The sequence below is a fragment of the Asterias amurensis genome, chromosome 12, assembly GCF_032118995.1.
Source record: "Asterias amurensis chromosome 12, ASM3211899v1".
Taxonomy (NCBI): domain Eukaryota; kingdom Metazoa; phylum Echinodermata; class Asteroidea; order Forcipulatida; family Asteriidae; genus Asterias; species Asterias amurensis.
Window position 1 is genome coordinate 10,495,502 of NC_092659.1, and position 22,311 is coordinate 10,517,812.

General features: G+C 39.6%; 2 protein-coding genes across 3 annotated transcripts in view; one reads left to right on the top strand and one right to left on the bottom strand.

The window, feature by feature from the left end:
* Positions 1–4,301: 4,301 nt before the first annotated feature.
* Positions 4,302–14,443, top strand: LOC139944870 (cilia- and flagella-associated protein 300-like). 2 transcript variants are annotated; one of them, XM_071942017.1, is made up of 7 exons: positions 4,302–4,440; positions 6,971–7,052; positions 8,019–8,091; positions 10,347–10,513; positions 11,033–11,205; positions 11,934–12,000; positions 12,141–14,443. In XM_071942017.1, the coding sequence occupies exons 1-7, from the start codon at positions 4,331–4,333 to the stop codon at positions 12,270–12,272; spliced, it is 804 nt and encodes a 267-aa protein (XP_071798118.1). In that variant the 5' UTR covers positions 4,302–4,330; the 3' UTR covers positions 12,273–14,443. The 2 variants fall into 2 exon arrangements, with proteins under 2 accessions (XP_071798118.1, XP_071798119.1); XM_071942018.1 differs by having other exon boundaries at positions 4,323–4,444.
* A 141-nt stretch (positions 14,444–14,584) lies between these two features.
* LOC139944869 (integrator complex subunit 4-like) overlaps positions 14,585–22,311 on the bottom strand; it is a 30,318-nt gene continuing 22,591 nt past the window's right edge. Inside the window, exons 18-19 of the mRNA XM_071942016.1 lie at positions 20,342–20,462; positions 14,585–17,670 (exon numbers count right to left, since the gene is read on the bottom strand). Of these exons, the coding sequence (XP_071798117.1) occupies positions 17,510–17,670; positions 20,342–20,462 (282 nt within the window). The 3' untranslated portion in view covers positions 14,585–17,509. The remainder of the gene's footprint in view (positions 17,671–20,341; positions 20,463–22,311) is intronic.

The following is a 22,311-nucleotide window of genomic DNA, read 5'->3' on the forward strand; positions in this document are numbered from 1 at the left end:
GATAAACTTTTGTAAACTGATAGTTATTATGTTTTCTGAAACAAAATAATTTAATTGATCTCTAAGAGGGACTGTGCGTATCCTCGAGTATGGCGCCAATAATAAGTTGAATGTTTCTATAGAATGCCTAATTCAACGATGTGTGAAGGTGAAGGTAGCAGAAGTAGATACAGAGTAATGCCACATCGTTTTTATGGGTGCACTACCAATGAAAAGGTTCCCATCTGTCTTTGTTAAAGTGTGGCATGTTCCCAAAGTAGCACCGTCAGGGTGCTACGTGCAATTTATGCACCGTTGAACTTATTGACGAAGAATAATGGTGCAAGTAGCCCCCATCAATAACAATACGAGGGGGCTATGCTCCCTCTAAATGGAATATGAATACCAATTATTTTTCAATAGTAGTCTAGGTGCCTCGACCTTTAAATTTAGGTGCACTGTGGGTGCATTTATGTGTGTATAAGCTCGCCCGTCGAGACAAGCTTTTAAACAGTTGATTCCTATTGATACTTGTAATGGTGTCATGCGACATCATTCATTTTGAGTGACTTTTAAAAACGTTTTAATTGTTGGCGGTTTAAAAACCGCCTAAAACTCGGGACATTCCTTGATTTTATGTATAGCGTATATCGAAGCACACGGTATTATAACAGAATTGTCTACCATCTCACTGATTCTTTGTTAGTTCAAACTGTCACGCTGGTATGTGAAGTTGAAGGTAAAAGTATAGATAACGGGGAACTGGAGTTGCTCTCCCCTTCCCCCTCGATCCCCCTCTCTCTCACTCTCCGCGGATAACACATACTCGACTACAGCAATTGCCATGCCATAAACAGGGTGCACTTAAAATGATTGGACTTGTGCATGCATTGAATCATAATATGCTACAATGGTCCATTTTGGAGCCATGTCTTAATTGTTTCATTTGCCCAATGAATTAGTGATGTCTTATAGGTTGTCCATCCAGTGGCGGAGCTATGTCTTGTTTCATGGGCATAGGGAAGTCATAGTGCAAAATCGAGTGTACACAAGGGTTAACTATGTAAATTAGGTTGACCATTTTGCACTCGAACCCAGGCTGGTCGAACATTGGTTGACTACCTTGGTCGACCATTTTGGAACCAGCCACGAGCCCATGGTTGCTTAACTGGTCCCAGCAGCACGTTCCATTTTAACATGTGCAAAGCGCAGGGGAACCAGTGACACTATACCGAAAAGGCGGAAGGTTGACTAGACTTCCAAATGAGTCGTTCGAGTGAGTGCGTCACTGAGCATTGTACGTTGCTGGCCAGTAGTCAACCACGGGTCGACTATTTGTGCCCACTCGAACTTGCTCATGTCTAGTGATGAGGCTATGGCTGGTTTCATGGGCCCTGGAACGTCATAGGTTGTCTATCTACCTACCTTGTTGCATGGGCCCATGATCATGGCTCTCCAAGGATGGGACATTTCTTGTTCATGGGCCCAGGAAAGTCATTGGTTGTCTATAGCGATGGAGCCATGTACCTTGTTACATGGGGTCAATTTCACAAAGAGTTAGGTCTAGTCCTAACTTAGGACCAGTCATATATAGGAGATATTAAACACGTATGGCTAGTCCTAAGTTAGGACGAGTAACTCGTCCTAACTCGAGATAAGACTAGTCTTAACTCTTTGTGAAATCCACCCGAGGAAAGTCAAGTATGTATAGACTGTCCAGTGATGGGCACATTCCTGTTGCATGGGCCCAGGAAAGTCATATAAAAAGCTGTCCAGTGATGATGGGGACATTTCTTGTTGCATGGGCCCGAGAAAGTCAAGTTAGGCTGTCCAGTAATGGGAACATTTCTCGTTGCATGGACCCATGCAGAAAGTCAATAGGTTGTCCACGTGATGTCTTGTTTCATTGGCCCAGCAGGACTTTATATAGCTGCCCAGTGGTAGAACCATGTCTTGTTTAATGGTTCTATAGGAAAGACGTGTCGGTTAGTGATAGAGCTATGTAGCTTTATTTCATGTGGCAATGGTCAGGTTGTTCAGATTAGGACATTGTTTCATTGACACATGCAGTTTATGTAGGCTGTGTAGTGACTGAGCCATTTCTTGTTTAATGTGCTCAGGAAAGACGTATGATGGAGCTATGTCTTGTTTCATGGGCTCAAAGATCAAGTTGGTAGGTTTTCCCAGTGATGGAGCTATTTCTTGTTTCATGGGCTCAAAGATCAAGTTGGTAGGTTTTCCAGTGATGGAGCTATGTCTTGTTCATGGGCTCAAAGATCAAGTTGGAAGGTTTTCCAGTGATGGAGCTATGTCTTGTTTCATGGGCTCAAAGATCAAGTTGGTAGGTTTTCCAGTGATGGAGCTATGTCTTGTTAAATGTGCAAAAGAAAGACGCCTGTGTAGGTTGTCTAATGCTTGTTTACTGGGCCGGCCATATAGAAGTATTGGTTGTCCAGTATTAATACTATCGAAGCCCAGCGCAAGTATCTACCAACAAGGTACTCAGGGATATCTATACATTTTCAGAATGATACGTTTTTTGTTTGTTTAAATGATATGAATTATGATACCCAAATATACAGCACCTATAATAATGTGTAAGTTTACAATGGCGCATTTATAAGCCATGCACAGCCAGGAACGCCGTAATCTTGGTTCCAAGGGTTACACACCTATATTCCGACACCCCTATGTTCCGACACCCCTATGTTCCGACAAGTTGTTCCCGCACATTATTACTCAGTTGATCAATAACAAAAACACAACTTGTATTACGCCAGGTTTCCCAGTAATTTTCGACCGGGATTAGGTTTGAACATTCATAAAATGAATTTGTACTATTTTAAAAAGTGATGGAATCACGCATGAGTATGGCTCCCCGAGGTAGCTGGCAATAAAATACTCGGTACTTTGCTATTGTTAGGTGCGTGTCCGTGTTGATAACATTTCAAGATAGGTTACCGGTACGTTCATGAACTAAATTGCGAACATGTGTAGTTTCTTCAAGTCACACCGTTTTTCTTTAAAAAAAAATGGCTAACACAAAATATTGGTACAGGTTGTCGGAACATAGGGGTATCAGAACATAGGGGTGTTTGGGTCGTTGGAATAAGGGTGTCGGAACATAGGGGTGTCGGAATATAGAGGTGTCGGAACATAGGGGTGTCGGAATATAGGTTGAGTTATCGGAACATAGGGGTGTCGGAACATAGGGGTGTCGGAATATAGAGCAGTCACCGTTCCAAGACCATTGGTGTTGCGCGGTCACAACGTTCCGATCTATGCACGGCAAAAACTGTACACGATTTTTGTAATGAACGAACGTCCCGCCGGGCGCTCTGTCCGCTCTGAACGTAACGCCCCCTTCTTTGTTAAACGTTTTCCTGTAGGTGCCTTTGTCATCTTCCATCCAAAGAAGTCGTCGTATATTTTTTGCCGTCTACATCATACTAATAAAAAACGATGTCCAAAGAGCGTACATTATATAAAGGGCTTTTCAAAACTGTTAACACTTGGCTCCCAGGTGGACTCAGACTGCGGAGTAAGGACGGACTCCCCGGAATTGGCGAAATATAATTCCTAAAATACCTATAAGTTGTAATATTGTACATATTAAGACAATGAAGGAGAAAATTCCCTCCAGTCCCTTATATTCCTGCAAGTGCCTTGTTGTCATCTTCTCTCCCAAGAGAGAGGTCACCGTCAGTCTCCGTCACTCTAGCTTCAAAACGAGGTTGAAAGAGCGTTATAAAAGTTGGCTTTTCAAAACTTTTAATGTCTTATTGAATATAGGGTGGATCAGATGCAGAAAAGGGACTTTCTTCAGGGTAAGCAACTAATCGACAATACAATGAGAAGATTCGAATTGTAATGAATTCTTTTGGGACTATGTTTCTCGAGAAATACTAAGAAGATCGATAAGACTAGCTCTTCGTCCTTTCAGTTATCATACCATCCTCTCTACCCATCCACTAACCACAACCACCCCTGAAATCAGTTCTTCGTTTCACTCAGTGTTACTCTTTTCTTTTTTAGAGCCACACATAATGCAGTTGTAGCCTGAACATCTGAAGTCACACTTCAAGGCTCGTGGATATCCGTGGATATAGGGGCCCAGTCTATTGGCCTTTTCGAAACCACAACTTCAGCTTTGGATTCGGCTTGAGGCTCCGTTCTCACGCGAAATTGTAAAACTAACCGCGGGCCATGCTAGCCTGAGCCGAATCCAAAGCTCCGAATCCAGTCGTTTCAAAAAGGGCCTAGAGAACCCGGTTTGAAGCCCGCCCTCTATAGTTATAATATGTTCTTCCGGAGCGCGGTTGTGCTGGGTTTGTTTTTAATACCAACAAACATGTCGGGGACTACAGACTCAGTAGACGTCAAGTTTACATTTTTTCCATTTGAAGGAAAAACATGTAAAACTTTGAATTCGAAAGATGTTCAGGAATTGTTAATGAAATGGTAGGTACGTGATGCCCGATGGCACAATTGGTACATGCATGGAGTTACTCAATTGTCATGATTGTAGAAAATAGAAATTACTTGTAACTTGGAAACGGGCACTACCCAATCCATCAATAGACCTTATTACACCTATCAATTGTAAGACGCACTACTTGACCCCCGGGAGGGTGCGTCAAGTCTGCGTCAAGTCTGCGTCTTTACTCTCAACAAAGTGACGGGGGTACGTCAAAATCCAATAGTCGTCAGTCAAAAAAACTTTAAGATATAAGAGGTACGTCGAGGTACGTCATCATGTTCCGTCGGTCCATTTTAACATGTATTTTGTTTATTTGGTGGATTTTCAATCTTCAATGGTGGAATCCTTATTCAGCTACATACATGTACATGTATAGCTATACTAGGATGGTGCATGGTGACGTCACAGGCAAAGTGCATAAGAAATAAGGTGAAGTTAAAGCCATTGGACCCTTTCGGTTCAGAAAAAGAAAAAAAGTTCACAGATTTACAAAAAACTTACAGGGTTTAACAGAAGGCAATGGTGAAAGACTTCTCTTGAAATATTATTCCATGAAATGATTTACTTTTTGAGAAAACAGCAAAACAATATAAATTCTCGTTAACGAGAATTACGGATTTATTTTAAACACATGTCATGACACGGCGAAACGCGCAGAAACAAGGGTGTGTTTTTCCGTTGGTATCTCCCGACTCCGATGACCGATTGAGCCTAAATTTTCACAGGTTTGTTATTTTATATAGAAGTTGTGGTACACAAAGTGTGGGCCTTGGACAACACTGTTTACCGAAAGGGTCCAATGGCTTTAAGGTGGCGACAAGACAAAAAGACTGAGAATCAAATAATGAAGCCACCTACATGTACCCCCCCCCCCCCCCCCCCCCCGCCTTCGTATGATGTTGATATTTGCAGTCATTCCAACCTTTCAATGCCAAAAACTGTGTTTTGCTCGATTTATTTAGCCGCGATCGTGATTACGATCGTTTATTTTGCAGCAAAACACGCATGCGCTGTCGCTCATCTGTAGAGCGCAATCAACAAATTTGCGCAACAATTTTTTGCAATAGCAAATTATCAAGAGAGGGTGCTGTTGAACCCACACAAAGGTATAGGCGTTGCGTGCGCAAGTCGTAGAAACTGCATAGAAACCACCCCATATTCCTTCCCACAATGCATTGCGTTTCTGAGTTGCGATAAACCTTATTCCGAGTGCTCCTACTACTAGTCCACCTTGTTGAACTGTTAATGGTTCCACTTTTAACATCGGTCTCATCACTGTTAATGGCGACAGTGATGAGACCGATGTTAAAAGCGGAGCCATTAAAGCCATTATACACTTTCTGTACAGAAAAAAAAAAAGGTTCACAGATTTACAAATAGTTTACAGGGTTTACAGAAGGTAATGGTGTAGAAAGACTTCTCTTGAAATATTACTCCATGAAATGCTTTACTTTTTGAGAAAACATTAGAACAATATCAATTCTCGATAGCGAGAATTACGGATTTATTTTAAACACATGTCATGACCTTCGAAACATGTGGAAACGAGAGATGGTTTTCCCGTTATTTTCTCCCGATGACCGATTGAGCCTAAATTTTCACAGGTTTGTTATTTTATATACAAGTTGTGATACACGAAGTGTGGGACTTGGACAATACTGTTTACCGAAAGTGTAATGGCTTTAACAGCTCAACAAGGTGATACACGAAGTGTGGGACTTGGACAATACTGTTTACCGAAAGTGTAATGGCTTTAACAGCTCAACAAGGTGGGCTAGCCTACCACTACATACATGTATCTAGCCCCTAGATGTATGTAATCTTAAAAAACTACGAGTAGGAAGTTGCAGCGAGGCGATAGCGGATTGAACCTCATAGTCATATATAGTTCTAGGATAGTAGTATTTATAAAACTACCTTGTGTATCCTACATCCTGTCCTCACTTTTGCATGCGTACCTAATTTACTCATTCCTTTTTATTATAATCATAGTGTAAAATTGGGTGAAAAAGTGGTGGCAGGATACAGAAGGTTTTCAAAAAGACCTGATATGATAATTCTTATCTTATTATTTTTGCATTCCCCATTAATTGCCATTACATTTTTAATTCAGTAATTGTTGTTCTGTAATTGGTTTACGGTTACATTACAGTGTAACTTACACCAAGTGATAATGCAATGTACTCATGGTACTGGGCCCAATTTCATGGCTCTGCTTACCGCTGAATTCTGCCGAAAGGTGATTCCTTTGCAGCACTTTCCACTTTTCCACTGTTTTGTAAACTTGTGTGTGATCCCTGGCTACATGACAATAAGTTGAATGGCCTTTGACTAATCACCCCTGAGCGAACAAAGTGAGACTGCCTATAGATAATACATGTATTATAGGGCTAGATAAGAGCCCCATGTATGACAACTCATCACCATTTTTATTGACCTGTTGCATTTGTTCAACTTTGCATTTCCCTTGAGTGTGTTATAATTCTATGCCTTGTTGTGTTCACTATGCAGGTCAATGAAAGGCAGGATTACTGTACAGTATTTCAGCTATGATTCCCTTTTTCAGTCTTACCAGAAAGATGATTTTGCTCTGGTGAGTATTGCAAGCTCAGAAAGTTTACCTGCAATCTTATTAGCTGATCATTGCCTAAAGTTTACCTGCAATATTAGTAGCTGATCATTGCCGAAAGTTTACCTGCAATCTTAGTTGCTGATCATTGCCGAAAGTTTACCTGCAATCTTAGTTGCTGATCATTGCTTAAAGTTTACCTGCAATCTTAGTAGCTGTTCACTGCCTAACTGCCTAAAGTTTACCTGCAATCTTAGTAGCTGTTCACTGCCTAAAGTTTACCTGCAATCTTAGTAGCTGATCATTGCCTAAAGTTTACCTGCAATCTTAGTAGTAGCTGATCATTGCTTAAAGTTTACCTGCAATCTTATTAGCTGATAATTGACTTAAGTTTACCTGAAATCTTAGTAGCTTAATTGGCTAAAGTTTACCTGCAATCCTAGTAGCTAATAAATGACGAAAGTTTACCTGCAATCTTAGTAGTAGCTGATCATTGCTGAAAGTTTACCTGCAATCTTAGTAGCTGTTCATTGACAAAAGTTTACCTGCAATCTTAGTAGCTGTTCATTGACAAAAGTTTACCTGCAATCTTAGTAGCTGTTCATTGCCTAAAGTTTACCTGCAATCCTAGTAGCTAATAAATGACAAAAGTTTACCTGCAATCTTAGTAGCTGTTCATTGCCTAAAGTTTACCTGCAATCCTAGTAGCTAATAAATGACAAAAGTTTACCTGCAATCTTAGTAGCTGATCATTGACTAGAGTTTACCTGCAATCTTAGTAGTAGCTGATCATTGACTAGAGTTTACCTGCAATCTTAGCAGCTGATCATTTTTGTGGGAAGTGATTTTTCCTTTGTGATTAAACCTGTTCATGTTTTGACTGATCAAACCATAAGTTGTTGTCATAATAATAATAATAATAATAATAATAATAATAATAATAATAATAATAATAATAATAATAATAATAATGATCTATTCGCATTGCAGCTTTTCTTACAGTGTCCAACTGTGATTTCATCACTGAGTGTATTATCAGAAAGCAATACATGGTGTCCTGTAGGTAAGTATTACACAATATGCCTAGCTCCCAAGGGATGTAATTTCTCTGTTTTTAACGGAAATCTGCTTTAAACCCTGGACGCATGCCAGGAGACGTGACTTGTATTTTGGTGTCGCCTTGGTTACCAAAACAAAGGTCTTCTCCGGTGCTAAAGAATTTATTTGGGTACGTTTGGCAGTTGTAACCAATAACTGTTTCAGTTGAGTTGCTCATTGGTTAAGCACTGGCCAATGACTGAAACAGTTATTGGTTACGACTGCCAAAATGCACCTCTGGTTAGGCCAATATACATTACAGTAATGAAAGTATTGTCAATGTACATTGCTTGTTTTGGATAATGGTATAGATCTTTAAACAAGCTTCAGAATGATTGCAAGATAACAAAGCTTAAGTCACCTGGAAGTGGGTTTTTTTTCAAAATAAAGCTTTTGTCACCAAGATATTTGTTATGATGAGTAGAATGTGAATAAACAGCTAACTAAGGTTTTAAAAAATTAGTTCGTATTTTATTAAAAATTTTGAGAGTTTGCCCCGACCCGAGAGGGCGCTGTTTGTGACGTCAATGGAGGCGCGCTATTTGAAGAGAAAAAGTAGTCTGGCCCGTACACTACGTCTGGTACCTGATCGGTATGAGGTCAACATACAGAACTTCAGTCCACGGAGCAGACTGCACGCACTACGGCTGCTGTGTGGATGGTCCACTCGGACTACCCTGCCCGGTGAATCGCATGCAGTGCCAACCAAAAATCGTGACGCTAGGCGCACGCTAAAAACATGCCCTCTAAGTTCAAACTTACCCAAATTTTTTCACGATTGGCATATATGCTCCTCTAGGTTCGTCACGTCTTTCAGGTACCTTCGTCGAGTTCCCACTAGCTGGAAAAATTGTTGGGATGGCGTCATTTTTTAGAATAAGTTTTTTCTTCATACCAAGTGTGTGGTGTGTGGTGTGTTCCGGATTCAAAGCATGATGGCTCAAAGTGTTCGCTGCATGCAGCGCTGAAAAAGACGTCGGACCGGACCACTGTGAGTCTGACCATGTAGGAAGGAAGAGAAGGAGTTCGAACGACCCGCAAAACCGCAGAGTAACAAAAGAATACCCTGACAATGCCCCTGTTTGACCAGTAGAAAAAGATAGGAGACCTCCAGCTGGACGGCCGATTAGTGAGCGCGATTAGATCTCTTTGTACAGAAGGTGTGGTACCGCCTCTCTGCACCGTTGCCTTGGTGTAAAGTTGAATCATTGGAGACAAGAATTGTGAATATACACGTTTTCATTTACTGTTTGTGGTGTTTACATGGAAATATCATAGCATTTTTTAAAATACTTTTTGCGACTTTCCTGTAGCTAGCGGTGGTTCAAAATTTGGGTATTAGCACATTAGGGTGGTTGGTATTTCAATTGTGTTTTTCGATTTGGTCGGCGAAAGTGTACACAAATTTTATCAGGTCTCAAAAAAGTTGATTTTTCTTTATTATATCCATACAACATACGACACTGTATGTGAGTGAAGAACCAAGTGCGCACGCGCAAACTCACAGACACCAGGTCACCCATTGTTTGTATAAGGTATGTGGGTGATTACGAGGTGTCGTTAAACGACCTCGGTACCAGGCTTTTGAAGTCCCTTTGTTCGAGCTCCTTCTCTTCCTTCCTCCATCACCCATTGTTTGTATAAGGTATGTGGGTGATTACGAGGTGTCGTTAAACGACCTCGGTACCAGGCTTTTGAAGTCCCTTTGTTCGAGCTCCTTCTCTTCCTTCCTCCATGGTCTGACTATGCAAACTGACCCCATCTTTTGTTTCGCTGCATCCAACAGCAATACACCTGGTCGGCATTGCCGGAAAAATGAAAAAAAAAAAAAAAATTCCGAAACGTACAAACCCACTTACATGTACTTTGCACATGTGTTTACTCTACGCATTGCAGGCAAATTCGAAAGGGGTTGATCAAGGCAAAGTCTGCCTCAATTGACGTCACAAAAGGGGTAGGCTGCGGAGTCACCCCCTTAACAATTTTATCTAATTTTTTAACATAGGTCGTGACAAAGTATTTCTGAAAAAACTGTTTTATTGTTCATAAACATATACTGTTATGTTTGAAAAAAAAAAAATCTATTTCCAGGTGACTTTAGCTTTCATGTAAATTGTGTGTGAATTTGAGCACAGAGTTTGAGCAAATGTTTCTTTTTGTGTATATGTATGTAACTAATTAAATGAAGTAGTGTTTTCCTTTTGATTGTTTGGTGATCAGGTTTTGAAGCTGCCAAGATAGAGGTTAAACCAGTACAGTGCAGTATTACATCAATGACATTCTTTGATAGACTCTTCAATGAAGGCATTGTTAGAGAGAATGGTAGCATTGTCAAATGTCTAGATGAGTTTTATGAAGACTTCCAGATTTCAGATGAATTAAGAAAGGTAGGTGAAAATAGTCAGACTGCTGACATTGATTATCAGCCTGCCATCAGGTCAAATATTTAAAGACACCTTTTTAATTTATAAACTATGCAGCCTTTGCAACATTAATATGCGCTACTCGGCTAAATCAATCACAAGAACCATCTCTGCCCTCACAGGTACCCATTTACTTCTGGGTGGAGTGAAGCAAATATACACCTCTCTTAATATTTATGCATGACGTCATAATTCTTACCCAAAATGAGGCTATGGGCGTAAGTACCCCATCACTTGCAGTGGCTGTGCCCATTGCCTCGTTTTAGGTTAGCATTGTGGCGTACCTCATGCATTTATTAAGAGAGGCGTATATTTCAGTGTCTTGCTCAGGGACACAAGTGTCACGACCAGGATTCGAACCCACACTCTGCTGCACCAGAGCTTGAGTTGGGCGCTCTTATCCGCTCAGCCACGACACCCTAAAATGTTTGGCCACGACACCCTAAAATGTTCCTCTTTTTGTTTTGTTTTTGTTTTGTACAGGTGTTACTGGTGGAAGATTCCGACTTGTATGATATTTTTAGTGAAGATGACAGGAGCGAGTTTGTTTTCATTTTGTTAAAGCACCTTTGTCTTGGGGGAGCTGTGTGTCAATATGAAGATGATATCAAGCCATATCTAGACACTGTCAAGTCATTGTATAAAGAGCTCATAAGGTAATTATTAGATGACATAACTTGAATTATAAAACAAGGAAGGTACTTGTAGCACTAAGATACTAACTAATTACACTAAAAACTGAAGGAGCTTTCGTAGCAACAACTACTTCAGCAGATGTAGTGAATGAGACAAGCTAAGTACATTACAAGAAGAAAGTAATAGTTGAATCCAATAACAATCTTGTCCTGGTATATTAGTGAGACAGGAAACCACGAACCTACTGGACACTATTGGTAAATACTCAAAATAATTGTTAGCATAAAATCTTACTTGGGTACAAGCAATGGAGAGCTGTTGATAGTATAAATATTGTGAGAAACGGCTTCCTCTGAAGAAACGTAGTTTTCGAGAAAGTAGTTTTCCACGAATTTGATTTCGTGACCTCAGATTTAGAATTTGAGGTCTCGTAATCAAGCATAAGAAAGCACAAAACTTTGTGTGACAAGGTTTTTTTTTTCTTTCATTATTATCTTGCAACTTCAACGACCAATTGAGTTCAATTTTTTACAGGATTGTTATTTGGGGCATATGTTGAGATACACCAAGTTAGAAGACTGGTCTTTGACAATTACCAATAGTGCCAGTGCCTTAAAGTCCTTGATTAATACAGTTCAGGTTCTTGATGAAATCAAGACAAAACCCTCAAATTGGTACATTTATTTGCTTATACATGCTTTTTCATTTGCTCATACATGCTAATTTTATTATGCCATTGTTTCTTTAGTGTGCAGAAAGATAGCAAAACACAAGAGCTGAGTGTTACATCCCTGGTGTACAGACTGCAGGCCTGGGTGAGAATGACTTAGTTTTGGATGAGTAAAATTTTGTGGTTTTGAGAAAATGTACTTTTTAGTTTTAAACTGAATCATAATTGCATAATATTATGTTCTGTATCAGTTTATTGGTTAATTGTTTATTTTGTTGATTTCAGGACAAAGATGGCTACCAATATTACCCATGTGATAAGGAACATGAGCAGAACTTTGCCTATCTCATTGTAGATCCAATCAAACGGCATGTTGCTGTTTTATATCATCAATTTGGAGGTGGCGTCTTCACTTGAACCTGTGCAGCACTTACACAATGTTATGTTTTGTATTCTCACCATGAAGTTGGAGTAATCAAGAAGGATTATGTGATTTTGAATACATGTATATAGCACTTTTTAGCCATACCCAACTTGACTTAAAGCTGCGGTACACAAGAGAAACAGCTCAATTTTGAACCCTACCCTAGATTTTTTTTTGTGGGGGGGGGGAGGCTGTATCAAACACCCCTCCTACCCTAGATGGGGGCTGGATCACCAACCTTTGGTGGCTCCTTGATGGGGGCTGAATCACACACCCCTCCTACCCTAGATGGGGGCTGGATCATCAACCTTGGTGGCTCTTTGAAGGGGGCTGAATCACACACCCCTCCTACCCTAGATGGGGGCTGGATCATCAACCTTGGTGGCTCTTTGAAGGGGGATGAATTAAACACCCCTCCTACCCTAGATGGGGCTGGATCATCAACCTTGGTGGCTCTTTGAGGGGGGCTGAATCACGCACCCCTCCTACCCATGGTGGGGGCTGGATCACCAACCTTTGGTCGCTCTTTGAAGGGGGCTGAATCACACACCCCTCCTACCCTAGATGGGGTCTGGATCACCAACCTTGGTGGCTCTTTGAAGGGGGCTGAATCACACACCCCTCCTACCCTAGATGGGGGCTGGATCATCAACCTTGGTGGCTCTTTGAAGGGGGCTGAATCACACACCCCTCCTACCCATGGTGGGGGCTGGATCACCAACCTTTGGTCGCTCTTTGAAGGGGGCTGAATCAAACACCCCTCCTACCCTAGATGGGGCCTGGATCACCAACCTTGGTGGCTCTTTGAAGGGGGCTGAATCACACACCCCTCCTACCCATGGTGGGGGCTGGATCACCAACCTTTGGTCGCTCTTTGAAGGGGGCTGAATCAAACACCCCTCCTACCCTAGATGGGGCCTGGATCACCAACCTTGGTGGCTCTTTGAAGGGGGCTGAATCACACACCCCTCCTACCCATGGTGGGGGCTGGATCATCAACCTTGGTGGCTCTTTGAAGGGGGCTGAATCAAACACCCCTCCTACCCCAGATGGGGGCTGGATCATCAACCTTGGTGGCTCTTTGAAGGGGGCTGAATCAAACACCTCTCCTACCCTAGATGGGGCTGGATCATCAACCTTGGTGGCTCTTTGAAGGGGGCTGAATCACACACCCCTCCTACCCTAGATGGGGGCTGGATCATCAACCTTTGGTGGCTCCTTGATGGGGGCTGTATCAAACACCCCCCCCACCCTAGATGGGGGCTGGATCGTCAACCTTTGGTGGCTCCTTGATGGGGGCTGGATCAAACACCTCTCATACCCCAGATGGGGGCTGGATCACACACCCCTCTTACCTTGGGGGTCTGGAAAAGCAATTTGTATAATAAATTCAGACTCTCCTGATTTTAAGATTTGATTGGATATTCTAGCTCCTACATTTGTTCGATTTAAAAATATATATGTATTTACTTTTCTGGGAGTCTACCAGACATTCCATCTTGTGATAGCTTTCCTTTATTTGTCTGTTTTGCCTCTTGTTATCTTTCGACTGCGGCCGCCACAATATGATTTTCAATTTATTAAATTTGATGTTGGTTTGAAATGAGACAATAAAGTCACTGCTTTGTCTTTGATTTGTGTGAACAAATAAAGCAACTATGTCATATTGTAGTGAAATAATGGTAAATCTTGTTTATGGCTGCCCCTCTGGAAACACACATTTAACAATAGACCTTTATCATTCTGCCTCCAACATATTCATATTCCTCGTATTGAATAACAATAATCATGCTTATAATCATTTTGTAATTAGGAACCAGACTCTTTCGTTCTTCCAGCCTCGTTGGTAACATTGGTATAAATGGGAGAAATTCAAGATGGCTGCACCTTGCCTTAAATAACCCAAATATTGTGACATACAACAGGTTATGGAAATACACAATTCAAAACCAAGATTTATCAAAGTAAGCATGATAACATTTAATACATTCATGACCATGACTGTCTATCAACTGCCCACATGAGTAAGGTACATTGTACATACATGTAGCATGTGTGTTAGGATCATAAAGCAGTGACAAGGCCCAGGATCACAACGCTAAACTTAGGACCTGACAAGTCCAACAGTCTTGGTTTTTTTTAATATTAGTACCTCACCTTGTCTTCAAATTAAAAGATGTTCAAATTACTTCAAGTCCAATAAATGTCTTTCTATTCTGTTGAGTAGGAAAGTAATATCGATAAGATCGAATAAAACAAGATTTATTGTGACACTGAGTACAAAGCACTGAGATGCAGGGTAAAATGAGTTGTCATTATCACCATAGTGATTTGTATTATTACATCACACTTCAGTAAGCAACTACAATTGTACCATTGATTTGGACTTAAGATCAATTGTACCCGTTTGTCAAATTGATGGCTGGTCTTGTAACATGTTCTGGTCAAATAAAGAGTGTGAGCTAGATGCAGTATTGTGGATTCTTTTACCCAATGAGCCCCAAGTTCACTCGACTAAGGGCTCAAATTGGGTCAAAGAACTCAAGTGTACTGTGTCACAAATAAATACAAGACACAACATCCAAAAAGCAATTTTTGTTATACAATGTTTACATAAATAGAAATAGCTGATTGCAAACTGCTTACCAACCCCAAGGACCTAAGATATTAATGCACATATAATTTGTTGCCCAACACGTTGACCCTAGCAGAGTCTTTCTCATTTTAAAATTGTCATTTAAAGGGGCACGTTGCCTTGGATCGGGCAAATTGGTCTATGAGAAGCGTTCAAAATGCGTTTGTTATAAAATGCATATGGCTGGAAAGATGTTTTATAAGTAGAATATAATTATCCATAAAAAAATACCTCCAAATTGCATGGTTTTCTTTATCAGTGTGAACTGACAGGACACGCCATTTTGTGGAGTCAAGTTTCTGAGTCCACATAATGGCCAACCATGTTAGTTTTCAAAATAAAAGAAAAACCACGCAATTTCAAGGCGTAGTTGTGTGGATTGTTACATTCTACCTTTAAAACATCTTTCTTACCATATGCATTTTATAACAAACGATTTCAAACGCACTTCATGGACCAACTTGCCCGATCCAAGGCAATGTGTTCCTTTAATGTTTGTCATGGTGATTGCATCTACATGTACTGTGTATATACTTTGCTGAGACTACTGATTAGTCAGGAGCAGTCAGTATAATAAAGGGAGAGAATGCACTGTGACAAACATTTACCAACTTGACCCAAGTGTATCTCAATAGTGATTAGGATTATAGGATTTAAAGGCAGTGGACATTATTGGTAATTACTCAAAACAATTGTTGTCATAAAAATCTACTTGACAACTGGTAATGCGGAGCTGTTGATAGTATAAAACATTGTGAAAACAGCTCCCTCTGAAATAATGTAGTTTTTGAGAAACAAATGTTGATTTTGAGACCTCAGATTTAGAATTTGAGGTATCGAAATCAAGAATCTAAAAACACAACTACGGGCAACATGGGTGTTTTTTCTTTCATTATTATCTCTCAACTTGGACGACCAATTGAGTACAAAACTTTACAGGTTTGTTATTTTATGCATGTTGAGATACACCAAGTGAGAAGACTGGTCTGACAATTACCAATAGTGTCCATTGTCTTTATAAACGAGGATTCAAACACTATAAGCTCAAAACTGCGTACTATATGGCTCGAAAGGAAGGTACATGTAGTTCTTATGTAATTGTTTTCTGCAGTAATGGGAAACTTTTGAGTATCTGCCAAGCACCAAGAGAGGGCGCTCTTCACCAGGTAATGTCAACAACTTAGGAATAGGAGAAGCATGAGTGATGGTCACTGACAGCAAATACCTTGTGTTTTGCGTGTTTTTGATTTTGTATTTTAGATTTAGCCAACCTGTATTTTGTTTTTCATAACACATTGCCAGCATAAACCAAACTGTTCTGGAACAGGACGCACTGGACACGAGTTCCCCAAGGATAACAAACGGTGTGCATGAGTTTTGGGGAGTGTTTCTTCTAGAGTAATTAGCAAAAATTCCAAAATGCTGACCTACCAAAACTTGAGAAGAAATCTGAAGTTTAGTTGTATGACAATGTATCTGATTTAATTTTCAAGAGGCTGAGAGACTTCTAAATATTTTTGAGTATTTTTGAATTTTTAGCATTTACCATTGTTTGCTACAGGAGTTGTGCACCCTTACCTGGTAGGTCTGCTGCCCTCTAGTGGCAGAGCTTTCAAAAAGTCTCCCATTGGAGATCACCAAGTGCATGTTTTCTACACAGGGGTTTGTCAAACAGCTGTGTAGGGACAAAACTGAATCATTATTAACCCTGATGAATATTTGATGTATTTAGTTTTCTGACAAACTAGGAATCCCAGCATGTTTTAATTTCTTCCTTCTGCCAATGACCAAGTACATAAATGATAACAGATCTACAACATAGTGCACAATGTCTACACTCCATCAGTCCCGGAGGACTAATTTTCATATCAAACTTAAACAGCTACTTGAGGGAATTTGTTTTTAACAGAAATGCTATTTAATCTTGTTTATAATGTGTTTGTTTACCATGTAAAAGTAAATTTGATATTTGTACACTGCAACAAAGCGGCTGTACAAATTGGAGCTCCCAACTTGTGCGCATCTTTCAGAAAAGCACTGGATAAGGGTATTAAAAATGTTGTACACAATTAAAATTTATTTGTAGTCATATGACTCGATTTCCTTATTGACTGAAAACATAAAATTCAGCAAAGATCATGATTTGCCATTTCCGCTCTGGGAAGTACCTCAAGTTTAAGTGATGCTCTGGATACGACTTGCTGCTTCAAGGGCAGAGCAGAAAGTTTTGGTTCCATTTGGAACTTTGGTGTTCACCTATTTGAAGTCACAATAATTCCATTATTGGATACATTTTGGATCAGTGCAGTCAAAAAGTAATTTTTACCATAATTATTTGTGAATTAATCCACAACGAAATGCTGAAAAAATAACAATCTGTTTGTCCTTTCACTCCTTATCATGCTCCCATTTAGGTCATTCAACATTACTGAGTACATATTTCACAAGTATGACAGATTGATCTTTTCATCAAGTAATGCAGTACTGAGGTGAAATTAGAAACGTCTCAAATTATGGAATACATTTACAGGGCGGAGCCAAATTACAGCTATGTACAATGAGCGTTGCCCTTTAGAGGAGACTGCCCTCTACTGATCATCTCTTGAGTGGTTTGGGCATGACAAACACCTTCACAGGTGTACAAAGGTCTATTGTTTTCTGGTCTCCAGCTTTCCCTCCTACTGATGTCAAGGAAATGTCTCTCATCTTAATAGGGTCATACGTCATAACAATAGACAGCTGAATATGGCAAGGATCTGCAAAGCACAAAACAAGCAAATACAATGATTACCATTAGAATGTACTTATTACTAAAATAAAGCAAGTGACTACAAAAACCATTATAAGAATGTACGCACAACTAAATAACATTGAACAACAGTTCTTCAACCATCCTTGAAAATCATACTGCAGTCTGGCATTGACCCTGATGGGTACGTGACAAATTATGGTTGTTTACCTTTCCACTGTATGTTGCTTTATGTCCCATCATTTCTTGTCAAAAAAAAACCTACTTCAAGCAAAGGGATGTATAACAGACTTATACATTTTGGTTTTTAACAACTTAACATTTATTATAACGGACTTCATAACAAAATTCTTAATAATCTTAACAAACTACAAGTTCACCTCAAGTAAATTCAAACCCCTGGAAAAAAGTTTGGATCACTGCGGTCTAAAGTAAAATAAATTCTTGTCACATTGTGAATAATTCCTCAATAAATGCTGAACAACTAACAATCTGTTTGTCCCTTCACTCCTTATCATGCTTATGTTTCATACCAGTTCAATCCAAAACATTCTTTCAGCAAGCTTACATTTGTGATGCGATCAAGCAAAATGAGTCAATTAGTTTGTGTATACAATTGAAAAGGGCATACAGAATCTATGCTGTTAACACCCCCATGTTATTGTTGATAACTCCCTTCGTTCCAAAGTTGTGAAAGTAGAAACACCAAGAGATGTGAGAGATTGAAACTGAGAACAAGGGGCTAACTAACTGTCATGATGGTTACTCAAACACCAAGAGATGTGAGAGATTGATACTGAGAACAAGGGGCTAACTGTCATGATGGTTACTCAAACACCAAGATATGTGAGAGATTGAAACTGAGAACAAGGGGCTAACTGTCATGATGGTTACTCAAACACCAAGAGTTGTGAGAGATTGAAACTGAGGACAAGGGGCTAACTGTCATGATGGTTACTCAAACACCAAGAGATGTGAGAGATTGAAACTGAGAACAAGGGGCTAACTAACTGTCATGATGGTTACTCAAACACCAAGATATGTGAGAGATTGAAACTGAGAACAAGGGGCTAACTGTCATGATGGTTACTCAAACACCAAGAGATGTGAGAGATTGAAACTGAGAACAAGGGGCTAACTGTCATGATAGTTACTCAAACACCAAGAGTTGTGAGAGATTAAAACTGAGAACAAGAGGCTAACTGTCATGATAGTTACTCAAACACCAAGAGTTGTGAGAGATTAAACTGAGAACAAGGGGCTAACTGTCATGATGGTTACTCAAACACCAAGAGATGTGAGAGATTGAAACTGAGAACAAGGGGCTAACTGTCATGATGGTTACTCAAACACCAAGATATGTGAGAGATTAAACTGAGAACAAGGGGCTAACTGTCATGATAGTTACTCAAACACCAAGAGTTGTGAGAGATTAAACTGAGAACAAGGTCTAACTGTCATGATAGTTACTCAAACACCAAGAGATGTGAGAGATTGAAACTGAGAACAAGGGGCTAACTGTCATGATGGTTACTCAAACACCAAGATATGTGAGAGATTGAAACTGAGAACAAGGGGCTAACTGTCATGATGGTCACTCAAACACCAAGAGATGTGAGAGATTGAAACTGAAAACATGGGGTTAACTGTCATGATGGTTACTCAAACACCAAGATATGTGAGAGATTGAAACTGAGAACAAGGGGCTAACTGTCATGATGGTCACTCAAACACCAAGAGTTGTGAGAGATTGAAACTGAGAACAAGGGGCTAACTTTCATGATGGTCACTCAAACACAAGAGTTGTGAGAGATTAAACTGAGAACAAGGGGCTAACTGTCATGATAGTTACTCAAACACCAAGAGATGTGAGAGATTAAACTGAGAACAAGGGGCTAACTGTCATGATACTCAAACACCAAGAGATGTGAGAGATTGAAACTGAGAACAAGGGGCTAACTGTCATGATGGTTACTCAAACACCAAGAGATGTGAGAGATTGAAACTGAGAACAAGGGGCTAACTGTCATGATAGTTACTCAAACACCAAGAGTTGTGAGAGATTGAAACTGAGAACAAGGGGCTAACTGTCATGATGGTTACTCAAACACCAAGATATGTGAGAGATTAAACTGAGAACAAGGGGCTAACTGTCATGATAGTTACTCAAACACCAAGAGTTGTGAGAGATTAAACTGAGAACAAGGGGCTAACTGTCATGATGGTTACTCAAACACCAAGATATGTGAGAGATTGAAACTGAGAACAAGGGGCTAACTGTCATGATAGTTACTCAAACACCAAGAGTTGTGAGAGATTAAACTGAGAACAAGGGGCTGTCATGATGGTTACTCAAACACCAAGATATGTGAGAGATTGAAACTGAGAACAAGGGGCTAACTGTCATGATGGTCACTCAAAACAATCAGCACATTTTCTTTTGACGCTATTAAATTTTAACCACTTGTTGATGTAATTATCAGGAAGGGAGTTGCCAATATAAAATTATATGAATTTTTGCTATTTTGTTCAATTTTACAATGTTAGCATGTTTTGGCTTGTCTCCATACTGATATTTCTGACAAACAACTAGTTTAGCTTGATGGCATCACATGTTACCATCAGTTATCTAATCTACTGATTGAATAGTCTGATTGTGATTGAATTATGACTCTTACCTGACCACATGGAATGAGATAAGAAGATCTGTGTATGAAGCTGATGCTTAAGTGGTGATAAGCTTCGGAAATCAGACATCTTAGGATTAAATAACTGCACTTGAGAATCCGCAAACTGCACCTACATTTACAATAAATAAAGTCATGTCAAAGTTAGGAGATCACCTAGAACAATAGATACACAATTTAGAAAGCGTTTGTGCCTTGTGTGGAAACAAATTGTATCAATTGAAATTACATGTAGCCAGCTTTCTACCGAAGACAAGCAGAGCATACTGTTCAAAACCTCGAGACCTAACCGGCTTTTTTCAGAGCCAACGCTCCCACAAAAGAGAAATATTACATTGGTTATACCTGCAAGCTGACTAATTATATTTTTATCGTTGGCAGGGGTCTGGTTTTACACATCTTTTGATGACAGTTTTTATACTTTTGTTTTAACCTTGACAGCCCCTGTACAACTTGTAACTATTGTGTATGCCTAAAGATTTAAAATAAAATTATTTATAGTTTATTCTTAAAGAAACACGTTGCCTTGGATCGGTCGAGTTGGTCTTAAAAAGCATTTGTAACCGTTTGTTATAAAATGCATGGGTAGAAAGAGGTTGTAAAAGTAGAATAAAATGATCCACACAAACATGCCTCGAAATTGCACGGTTTTCCTTTTACATCATTGACTAACATGGTCGGCCAACTATGGGAGTCAAATTTTTGACTCCCATGAATGGCCGAACATGTTAGTTCGCAAAGAAAAAGGAAACAGTGCAATTTTGAGGCAAATTTATGTGGATCATTGTATTCTACTTTTAAAACATCTTTCTAACCAATGCATTTCATAACAAACGGGTACAAACTCTTTTTATAAACCAACTCATCCGATCCAAGGCAACGTGTTCCTTTGATGTATGTAGTCTGTTTATTAAGAAATAAGTTCATAGCCTGGTTTGATTATCCATCTCTACCTTAGTGCAGTTTTCAAAAGAAATAGAGGCAATTTTGCAGTTTCCATAGTTGACTTACTTGTTTGCCCAGAGTTAGCTTATTGTGTCTCAAACAATAGACTGTGCAAGTCTTGCGCCGATTTGAACTTCCTGAACCATTGTGGTCCTAACCTTATGGAGTTTTACGTTGGGGAGATTTGGTTTGCGTCCATTATTTTAGTTTAAAGTAATTTATGACACTGAAAATTACATATGTTGTTGAAAATGTATTACTCATTAACAACATATATAAAAGTAAAAATAAATTCAACAAAATAATGAAGAAAAACCGATATTTAACCTTGACAGAATTTGTGCCCATCTCCGATCACGAATCTTTACGCAGACGCTAGTTTTGGTCGCGCAGGTAGAAAATCCTTTCCATTTGTCGTTTGGACAGTGGCTTCCACTTTAAATTGCGTCACGCGTTAATCTAACGCCCTCGCAACCATCGCACGTCCGCGTAAAAACCAGCTTTTAGAAGTTTCCCATTCGGGCGAAGATTTACAAAAGGGGTTTCAAAAAATTTAAGAAAAAATAAACATCTTTGTCCCAGAGTTTTACTTTTGTCCTTACATAAACTATGACCGATTAGTTGTATATTTGTTTTAAAAGCTAAAACTAATTAAAACAAGCTATAATGAGTATTTTTGTTGATCAGATTCAGCATTAAGAATAATTTAAAGCAAAGATTTGATTTCATAAAAAAACAAAGTTTTTCGGTTGTAGTGTTTTCTCGCTCTGGTGCGTGCGAGACTTGCACAGTCTATTGCAGAGAGTCAGGCACACAGTATACCAGTAATCTGGTTCTACTTGGCTGCTTAGCACATTGTTCATTGCAAATCCATGAAATGTGTCTCATCAGTGCTAACCTTTGCACAATACATTGGCATTATACATAAAATGACAACTAAATGTTTCAAACCTGTACTGGCATGACGTGTAAAGTTCAACTTGCAGCCATTTGTAAAGCAGGTTAGGGTTTAAATA

Bases quoted from the DNA above. Each gene is read 5' to 3' on its own strand.
- LOC139944870 (XM_071942017.1), top strand. From the start codon at position 4,331: ATGTCGGGGACTACAGACTCAGTAGACGTCAAGTTTACATTTTTTCCA. The intron at 8,092-10,346 runs GTAAGTATTACA...TTTGGTGATCAG, and splicing joins CAATACATGGTGTCCTGTAG to GTTTTGAAGCTGCCAAGATA. The intron at 10,514-11,032 runs GTAGGTGAAAAT...TGTTTTGTACAG, and splicing joins TTTCAGATGAATTAAGAAAG to GTGTTACTGGTGGAAGATTC.